This window comes from Larus michahellis, chromosome 5, assembly GCF_964199755.1.
Source record: "Larus michahellis chromosome 5, bLarMic1.1, whole genome shotgun sequence".
NCBI classification, from domain to species: domain Eukaryota; kingdom Metazoa; phylum Chordata; class Aves; order Charadriiformes; family Laridae; genus Larus; species Larus michahellis.
Window position 1 is genome coordinate 47,451,376 of NC_133900.1, and position 9,938 is coordinate 47,461,313.

The 9,938-nt window shown below is 56.9% G+C and overlaps 1 protein-coding gene across 1 annotated transcript; it reads left to right on the forward strand.

Annotated features, from left to right (window-relative positions):
• The first annotated feature begins 1,457 nt into the window (after positions 1-1,457).
• Positions 1,458-9,604, forward strand: SMYD5 (SMYD family member 5). Its single transcript, XM_074587182.1, has 13 exons — positions 1,458-1,641; positions 1,812-1,920; positions 2,583-2,722; positions 2,955-3,076; positions 3,777-3,846; positions 4,272-4,376; positions 4,856-4,918; positions 5,107-5,177; positions 5,477-5,583; positions 6,123-6,179; positions 7,040-7,134; positions 7,417-7,487; positions 8,105-9,604. The coding sequence occupies exons 1-13, from the start codon at positions 1,516-1,518 to the stop codon at positions 8,241-8,243; spliced, it is 1,275 nt and encodes a 424-aa protein (XP_074443283.1). The 5' UTR covers positions 1,458-1,515; the 3' UTR covers positions 8,244-9,604.
• The last annotated feature ends 334 nt before the right edge of the window (positions 9,605-9,938 follow it).

Below are 9,938 nucleotides of genomic sequence, written 5' to 3' on the forward strand. Positions count from 1 at the left end.
TCAGGACCAGTTCCTGCAGAGATAGAACTACATTTATAGTAAGAAACGTAATGCCTGGTAAGCGTGGGGTGCTGGGGGTTGGGCTGCTGCTCCTGGAGACCAAGGACCTCTGTCTGCAGGTGGATGTGGCCAAACCTTCTGTACCGCCGCGGCTCTGCTGGGCTGGTGCTTCAGCAAACTGAAGTCCAGGAGAAGGTTCCCACTGTGCTCTGCAAACACTTGATGCAGAAGCAATCCTGGCCCAGCTTCACAAATACTTCAAATCAATGTTGTGAGCACCAGGGCTTGTGCGGTGACATGAAGGACACTTTGAAGTGTTGTTGGCCAGGTGTCCTGGCCAGCCGTGACACCAGGCCATGACTCAAGCTGGTGTTATACGTGTGAAATGCCCTGCCACTTAGCACTGAAACCTTAGACAAACAGGGCACACATAATGCTGTTATTACAATAATGGCTAGTCCTCCTCCTACATACGAAGATGTAATTGAAATAGGAGTCATAAGGTACCATGGTCCATCAGCGTCTAGAACCTTGTAGGCCCCTGGGATGGGCATTGCGTGGCAAAACAGTGCCCTGCACAGCCTGCTGCTGGCTTCACTGGGGCCATCCCCCCAAAATAAAGATGGGGAAGGTGTCCCTGGCAGTCTGTCTGTCCCTTGTCGCCGGCCGGGTGGCTGGGGAGGTGTCCCGCTCTGAGGCCATGCTTCCCCATGGGCTGCTGGCCCGGGCATGGGGACGGCGGGATCCAGCCAGCCACACAGCGTTATCACTGCAGTAACATACCAAGTCCTGCTGTCCCTGCCACAAGCCGACAGTGACATCTAGTGACTCCAAAACACCCCAAGGCGCCCCGAATGCGAAATCGTCCCATACTCCCCATACCGCTGCAGCCGCCTGGCTGACGAAGAGCAGAACCAACTCCGAACGGGCGCTGGCAGCGCAGCTGTGAATTAGTAAATACAACTAAACCCGCATTTGCGTGGATTTTAGGCGTTTGCAGACAGCCTAGCAGGAGGTAGCGAGGGCGCAGGGAGCACGGTAGTGTGTTTTGAAGGTTTTTTGGGGTAAAGTCGGGCCAGTTTTGGGTGCGCAGGGGCAGCTGGTGATGCCTCCTCGCCCCGTGAAGGGGTACCTTGCGTTCCCGCCTGACAGGGACACGAAGGCTATCCCTCCCCCAGCTCTACGATTAAAAAATAATAACAATTAATAGGGGCAGCAAGCCTCTTATCTGATTTTGAAGTGGCTGTAGAAGCGACACAGACCCGTTTCGGGGCTTTTTGGCGCTGTTTTTGGAGAGTGGCGGTGGGCTGAAGGGAGGGGTAAGATGGCGACCAGCCCCCGTCCGCCCCGGGGCGTGAGGGGGGTGATGGCGGGCGCGGACCCCGCTGTGGGGGGAGCGTAATCGGCAGCCATCTTCGTGCGGGGCGGCTGGTGAGGGGGGCGGAGGAGGAGGAGGAAGAGGAAGAGGCGCCGCCCGCCCCCGGCGGGTCAGAGCGGGGAAGTCGCCGCCCGAAGATGGCCGCCGCGGCGGGGGACGTGTGCGGCGCTGCGCCGGGGAGCCGCGCCGGGGCCGGGGCCGGGGCCGGGGCCGGGGCCGCGGTCGCGGTGGCGGCGGAGGCGCGGTTCATCAGCAGCGCCAAGGTGAGCTCGGCCATCCCGGCCGGTCCCCTCGCCGCGGAGATCCGTCCCTTGCCTCACGCTGCGGCAATTTTTTTTGGGAAAAGAGGGATAAAAACGCGAGGGGATGCCCTCAGCTCCCGGGTGGGTTTCGCCTTCGGGTGCGTCCCTGACCCCCGCCTCTCCCTCGGCAGGGCAAAGGCTTGTTCGCCACCAAGAACATCCGCAAAGGGGAGATCGTCTTCGTGGAGAGGCCAGTGGTGTCGTCCCAGTTCCTCTGGAACGCCCTGTACAACTACCGAGGTGAGGAGCCGGCGGTGGTGGCACGTCCCTGTCGCCCGCCCTGGCGAGGTGACCGCAGGGTCCCGAGGGAGCTGCCCGGTTTTCAAGGAAAGGGTTTGGGTTTGTCTTGGCACCACCAGGAAGGTGGCCCTGCTGCCATTTCTGCTTCGGCGCTAAATGAAGGGTTGACAAGTTGAAGGCGCTGGGGTCGTTTGAGGGCTGGTGACTTCCATCAACCATGTGCCACCATCGGGCACCATCTACGTGGGAACCCCCCTTTTTTTAGTCGTATGGATGCTAATCCAAATCACACCGCAGAGCAGCGGCACCCACAAAGGTGCCAGTGTTCTCCAGAGGTGCTAGAACAACAAAATGAGGGTTGTAAGGGCAGGATTTTAAACTTTTTTGTCCTACCTAGACCCTGCTGTCTGCCAAGCTCTGTTGTGGGTCAGCAACGTGGAGACGCTTGACATTGTTCGGCCCTTAACCACTTCTCAGTATTACAGAGCAGTAGGTGAGGGCTGGGGGTTTAAATTGCATCAGAAATGGTCTTTCCTATGGAGGGAGCAGCGAGAGACCAGTACCTCCAGCTCGGAGATGGTGTTGGTACCATTCATGCTGTCTTGCCCTGGGCCTTGGCCTCTTTTCTCACTGTGGCGTCTGTCCGTCATGTCTCCCTGCAGCCTGTGATCACTGCCTGCGGGCTTTGGAGACGGCGGAGGAGAATGCCCAGCGGCTGCTGGGGAAGAGCTCACTGGTGCTGCCTCACCCAGAGCAGTGCAGTATCCGGAAAGACCTGCACCAGCAGTGTCCCCGGTGCCAGGTATGGGGCTACTGGGAGGGAGTGTGGTCTTGTTGGGGTTTCTGACTCCTTTACAGCATCTAGCCAGGCACTTGCGCTGCCCCGAGGTGGGTGTCTGCCTTTACCTTCTGCATCACCATCACGATAGAGAAAGAGTTGGGGCTCAGATGGTCAGGGAGGGGGCACAGCTAGGCCTAGGACCCCCTTTTCCTGCTGCTGTAGCCAATGCTGGGTGCTGTGCCCCTTGCTCTAGGTGACGTACTGCAGTGCTGAATGCAAGCAGGCCGCTTTGGAGCAGTACCACCAGGTCCTCTGCCTTGGCCCATCCCGTGACGATCCCACGCATCCCCTCAACAAGCTACAGGAGGCATGGAGGTAGGGCACTGACCTGCCTGATGCTCAACGGGCAGAGGAGGTGGCTCTTCTGGCTGGATGACACTGCCTGGAACCAGGGCTGAAGACTGTCCTTGCTTTGCATCCCTGCATGGGGTGGCTGGAGGGTGGTGGTGGCCTTGGAATTCTGCCCAGCTCTACCTGCTGGTTGGGCAGGAGGTGAATTTGTGTCGGCAGCACAAGGGTTTGGACACACAGCTGAGGAGTTCCTATTTTTCTCCCAGTAAAGAGCTAGAAAGCACTGAGCTGCGCATCCCTCGCTCCTGCAATTTTATAGTGCTCCTGCAGATCTCCAGCCTCTAGGAGATTCTCCTTGTAGCACCCCTGTGGATACATAAGTTGCTGTCCCTGCTTGCAGATGACAAAATGGGCACAGACAAGAGAAATGACATCCCTGACCCAAAGCTCATCACAAACCCTACCTCTCGCTGCAGTCCTGGGCTTTGTGTGGGTCTCAGACTCTAGTTTAGCAGGATGGTAGTGATTATTTGTATGCTCAGAGCAGGCAGGTGGGTGCAGGCTTCTCGCCCTGAGTGGTGCTGGATCCCCACTGGCCATTTTTGTGTGACGGATGAGTGCAGGCCTGACCACATGGATGGCAGTTGCCTCTGCCTCCATCCAGCTTTTTATTTCCATACCAGCACTGACCTGCTCATCTCTCTTCTTCGTTCTTATCCCCCAGAAACATGCATTATCCACCGGAGACTTCCAGCATCATGTTGATGGCCCGGATGGTCGCCACCGTCAAACAGGTACATCTGCAGTTTGGAGCCATAGCTGCTGGTCTGTGGTTTCCTCATTCCATTGTGGCTATTATTCCCAAGGACTGATCTCTTCTCTGGCAACTGTCAGGGTCTTACTTGAACAGGTTTCAACGTCTAGTGGTCCCTGTTCATGGAGACAGCAGGTGGCAAAGGAGGGTCCTATGACCTGAGCCAAGCAGGTCTTTTTTTCCATATCAAAATAGTTAGTCAGAATGGAATCTTTCCTTTGTGTCTGTTTCTTTGGCTTGGCTTTCTTGGCACTTAATTTGACAATAAACTGCCACCATGCAGCTGCGTCTGGTGGTTTTTAATAGCAGGGTGCATACCTTTGAGCTCAGTGAGGCTTGTCCTTTCATGGATGGGGAGGAAAGCAGTGTTGGTGCAACACCTCTGCTTGATTATTCCTTTTTCAGGCTAAAGACAAGGAGTGGTGGATCAAGGCCTTCTCCCAGTTCTGCAATAAGACAGCAAATGAAGAAGAGGAGATTGTGCACAAGCTGCTGGGAGACAAATTTAAGGTAAGACCCTGGCAGCTGTTGGATGTATTGAATCCCCGAGGCTGCGCTCTCCCTGCCTGTGTCTGTGAGCCCACAGGTGCAGAGACCCCATTACAGCTGGGATGAGAGACACTGGAAATCACAAGCTCAAAGTGGGGACATAAAGCCCCCCATTAGGGGCTGACTGACCTGACAAAGAGGAAACAGGTTGCTTTAGAGGTCTTTGGGCTTGTGGTGTTTTAGTGGGACTTGCTGTTTGTTGTTGTGGTGGAGTTGCTTCTGCTGTGGGATGGGACAGGGTAATATTTAGCTGCTGAATAGGTGGCTTTTGCTGCTAAAATGAGTGGCTTTCACTGCTCTGAGGGCAGCAGCCTCCAGCCTTGCAGAGGATGAGGAGCCTGACTTCTGAGCCTTCTAGCCCATCCTGCGCTCGGCTGTCAGCCTGGGTCCGACTCCCAGCAGCATCTCCCTACCCTGATGGTGTTACCATGTCCTGACAGGGCCAGCTGGAGCTGCTGCGGTTGCTCTTCACTGAAGCCCTTTATGACGAATATCTCAGCAGGGTGAGTTTATCTGCCTCCCAAATAGCTCAGGAGTGTGGTGGGACCCTCTGGTTGGCCAGGGCTTCCCCTGGGCCTCTGCCCATTCCTTGCTTCCTCCAAAGCTCCCTGTGGGATTTGAGGTGCTTGTAGAGCCGGGTGCTGCTGCAGACTGGCCTGGGCTCAGCTGCTTTCTCATCTCCCTTCTGCAGTGGTTCACTCCAGAAGGCTTTCGATCCCTCTTTGCCCTCGTTGGGACCAATGGCCAAGGCATAGGAACAAGGTAATGGGGTTTTCTGGGTGCTCCTTGCAGAGCAGCAGAGATGTGGCATGGAGGGGATGTACAGTCTGTAAATCCATGCTGGCCTGTGTAATGGCTAGGTTCAAACGTAAGAGAGGGGGATGGAGAGGCAAACTTAAAGGCAGTCCTTCATCTTGACTGTTTCCAGCCCCTTTGTGTCCTTCTGCCAAACCTTGGCCACTCAGAGCCACTGAGTTTAACCCTTAGATCCCCCATGTGAGGTCCCACCATATGCTGACAGCACTGTGGGACTGTAACGGTGTTCCTCTGCTTTTTAACAGCTCTCTGAGCCAGTGGGTGCATGCTTGCGATGCGTTGGATCTTCCCATGCTGCAGCGAGAGGAGCTGGACGCCTTCATTGACCAGCTCTACAAGGACATCGAGAAGGGTGAGGCTCTGGCGTGGCCGTGGTCAGCATCAAGCAGTGCCGTTTGCAGGAGACAGCTGGAGACTCTCGCCAGCATTCAGGGACTGGGAGATCCCACTTCCCCTGGTCTGTACAAGCCATGCCTGCTGCCTTGGCTTGCTATGTGGGTAGGGTAGGTCAAGTTTGTGGGCAGCATGACCTGCAGCAGGTTGGGGTGGGTGGAGGGCTGATCTGGAGGGATCCTGTGCAGAAAAGTGCCATCTAAACTAAATGGTCAAAGACCTGTTTATCACCTTTTTGGCTATGTAGCTGTGTGAGTACACGGACAGGCCAGGGAGCGCACATTTGACCCGGGGGTGCAATTCTTCATGTCCTCCATGCCCTCCCAGTGGGGAGGGAAGAGTGCTTTGGAAACCACCCTTCAACACCTGTCCCTCAAAGCAGCGTTGGCTGCGTGTGTTCAGCATTGCCAGACATTCCTTTGTGCTTGCACTGAGCTGTGCATGTGGAAGAGCCAGAATGGCCCATGCAAAGCTCTAACCCCTGTGTCTGTGCTGCAGAGTCAGGAGAATTCCTCAACTGCGAGGGATCAGGTCTCTACGTGCTCCAGAGCTGCTGTAAGTAACACAAGGACTAGGAGTAAAACCAATAGTGAGGAGGGGGATGTCCTGGGCTAGACTGGCTCACCTCTTTCTAAAAGCCTCTGGAGAAAGGGGTTAACGCTTCACATGCGATGTGATGGGACAGGATGTGATGGGTGCTGCCCTGGGTCCTCTCTGCTCTCTTGGGGTCTCCTGACACCTTACCTAGCCATGAAGTGGTCAGTCCTGGCGTGAATGGACTTGGATGTGATACGGGCTCCTGGAGCCATGTATGCAGTTAACAAAGAGACAGCTCCATCCTGTCTGAGTGAAATGGAGGTGAACAAACAATTAAGGGAAGGAGTCTTTCTTGTCTGGGCCATGGGGACATAGGAGAGGATGTCCCAGCACCTGGAGCTGTCTTCTTTCACTCCTAAGTGTTAATGGCAAAACGGGATGAGCAGAGTGGGGACTGGCTGCTGGGAGAGTGGGAACTGGGGCAGAAGTACAGCTCTGTGCATCTTTCCTTCAGCACCTGGAGGTAGGGGATGCTGCTGTTCATCCTGGGGGTTGATCCAGGACAGCTTGCTCTCGCAGTGGTTTCTGGGGTCTGATGGAGAGCCCTGGCCCTGCACCCTGCTCCACTGAAGCCCCTAGTCCCCAGTGTGAGAGTGTCACGCTGGCATCCCCAAGGTAGATGGAGTGGGTGCAGCATTGGTGCTGCCTTATCCTTAGCCAGGCTATGGCCCTCCCAGTTGGAGACACTGGATCCCACATGCCTGGGCCACACAGAAGGGCAGGCACAAGCCCACGGGCTGTGTGGGGTCTCTGAGCCTGCCTCTGCCTTCCCGTTTCTCTGGAGACACCCTCACAGCTGCATCCTGGCTTCCCTGCAGGTAACCACAGCTGCATCCCCAATGCAGAGACGTCCTTCCCGGAAAACAACTTCCTACTGCATCTGACAGCTCTGGAGGACATCGAAGCAGGAGAGGTGAGACAGTGGGGCCTGGATGAACTTGGGGTGGCATCGCACCATGGGAGAGGGGCTTCTTGCTGCCAAAGTGCAGATTGCATTCTGTACATCCCTCACGGACCCCAGCCCCATACCCCCTTCCTCTTGCATTGTCCTGGCAGAGGAATTCATGCCTCGTCCTGTGTTGGGGCTGCCAGACCCCTTGTTTCTGCCTGTCTCTTGGAGGGACCAGTACAAACCGTGCCCCTTTGGGTTCGTGGGAAGCAACTCTCAGCCCCCTTTGTTTCTCTTTGCTCGCAGGAAATCTGCATCAGTTATTTAGACTGCTGTCAGAGGGAGCGGAGCAGACACAGCCGCAACAAGATACTCAGGTAGGGGCTGCTTGGAGGAACCTGGGGTGACATGGCACCCCTTTGCACCCCCAGCCAGTCAGCCTGAGCTGCGTCCCCACCTTGGGGCCTGGTGTGTGGCTGTGCACGAGCTGGTGTGCAAACGGGTGTGCTCGTGGCAAGGTGTGCATGCAGCACATGGTGCTTTTTGGGCTTCGTCCATGCTGCCATCAGACCATGGAGGACTTGTCTCCGAGTGAGGCTGGAGCTCCCTGCTCTCCATTCTTGTGGGTTGTAGCCCCAAGGACCGAGGATTTGCATCCCCCCTGCCTTGCTCCGCTCTGCAGTTGGCTCCCACAAACCCTTGCTGTCCTCACCCACCTTCCTTTTCCTTCTCCACCCTTCAAGGGTAGGGGTTCCTGCTGATGGTCACCGTTGCCATGTCTTGTTACCCCTGCAGGACTGAGAAATCCCCCTGTCCACCCAGACTACCTCCACCTCACCTGAGCCCAGCATGACCGAACCCGCAAACTCCTGCGGGTTTAACATGTTCAGCCCCTTCCTGGCTGCTCTGTCCCCAACGCCCTGCCTCGCAGCAGTGTTGCAGTTGTGCCTGTCTCAATGCCATCACTCTCTCCTCCTTCCTTCCCTCCTTCCAGGGAGAACTACTTGTTTACCTGCTCGTGTCCCAAGTGCCTAGCGCAAGCTGACGATGCTGACGTGACGTCGGATGAAGAGGAGGAGGGCGAAGGGGAGACAGATGATGCTGAGCTGGAGGATGAGATGACTGACGTTTGATCCTGGCCCCGGGCGAGAGGGAAGGGACAGGGGGGTCCTCTGGGAGGCAGCAGCTTTAATACTAGAAACAGGGTTGTGTTGTGGGGTCGGGTGGGAGGCCACGTGCTGGTGGTGGGTGCGGAGGTCTGGTGGAGTGGGGCAGCGGGGGAGCCGGAGGCAGGCCCTGCTCCCACCTGTCCTGGTTGTGCACTGTGCGTGTGTGTGTGTGTCAGGCCGTCCCCGTCCTCCCTGTGAGGACAGGCTGTGAGCTGGTGGCCCCCTGCCACATCCTGGTCCCTGGAGGGGCCAGCTGGTGCTTGCAGGGGAGGCTGGATCTGGCCAGCACCTGGGCTGGGGTAGGGGACATCGTGGTGGTTGCCTTGTGGCCACCTCCGAGGCTGCTCCACTGTGTCTGTGCCGGCCGTGGGTATGGAGGAGCATGTCCTTTCCTACCCCACAGGGACGAGGGGAACGTGTGTGTGTGTGTACATGTGTGCGTGTGTGTGTACGTGTGTTTGTGCACGAGGGGTACTATTTAATATCTATATTAGCACTATCTACACGCTAAGGAGCTGGGGTCCTTATATATACTCCATTCCACACCTTGGCTCGGCGCGCAGCAAGGGGCAAAACGATTTTGCAGGTGGGACAGAGACACCTTAGAGGGTGTCTCAGATGCCCGAGTCCAGCAGGGACAGTGGGGCTGACCCTGGCAGACACCTCCCTCCTGCTTCGGCCGCATCCTTTACGTGATGCAAAGCCCTGTGCAGCCATTGCTGGGCTGCTGGGGGAGGGGGGAATGGCCAGGCTGCTGCTGGCCTAGAGCTGACAGGGGCTGTGGTGTTGCGTAAGCAAAATCACCGTCCAAAACCCAAAAGGCGTTTGGGGTTTTGCAGAGAGCGAGCCGTCCCACCTGGCTGTCCAGCTGTGGGCTGCTTCAGGAGCCGCCGTGGCCAGGGATGCAGCATGGTGCTGCATCTTTCCCCGCACTGAGCTTAATGGGCCCACTGTGGAGATGTCACCGGCAGCTGAGCGTTGTCATCCATCCCATGCTGCCAGCCACCAATGAGACCACACCAGTCTGCGGTGTCCCTGTCTGTGGAGCACGCGGCCGGAGGGAGAAGAGGGCTCCAAGCAACTGGCAGGCAGCAGGCTGGGGACACGCCCGGGGTATTTTTCTCCCTTCTTGGATTTTGGGGAGGTGTTTTCCTGCTGCTGCTTCCTCCGAGCCTGTGGCAGCTGGATTGCAGGACCGAGGGCAATGCTGTAGATGGGCACTGCTACACTACCACCACCGCCAGCCCTGCACCCTGCTGCTCGTCCCCAGCCGTCCTGGGGCCACGACCCCTTCAGTGTTTGTAATAAACCGAGACTGGTGAGAAGTCGGACCGTGTCATTTGTACTGGTAAACTGGAGGGTGCCGAGTGCAGAGATGAGGGCTACAATCCAGGGGCTGGTCCCAGTGGGGACATGAAGGTCTGCGGATGAGGGAACAGATACCCACTGAAGTCTGGGCTTTGTGTCTGTGATCAGCTTGCCCTTGGGGGACAGATGCCAGAGGCAATGCTGTCCTGCGAGGCTGTTTGTGGCCCAGCGCATGGGTGATCCATGCTGCATCAGGGGTCTGATGTAAGCCCTGCCCTGGCTGCAGGAGGCACCTTGGGAAGTTTACTAGGAAAAACATCGTTAGAGGATGAGATTTGTTCCTTCATCCCC

What these genes read in the sequence shown, in the direction of transcription:
- SMYD5 (XM_074587182.1), top strand. Translation starts at nt 1,516, where the DNA reads ATGGCCGCCGCGGCGGGGGACGTGTGCGGCGCTGCGCCGGGGAGCCGC. An exon ending in AGCAGTGTCCCCGGTGCCAG is followed by an intron (nt 2,723 to 2,954) that starts GTATGGGGCTAC and finishes CCCTTGCTCTAG; the next exon opens with GTGACGTACTGCAGTGCTGA. An exon ending in CTACGTGCTCCAGAGCTGCT is followed by an intron (nt 6,180 to 7,039) that starts GTAAGTAACACA and finishes GCTTCCCTGCAG; the next exon opens with GTAACCACAGCTGCATCCCC.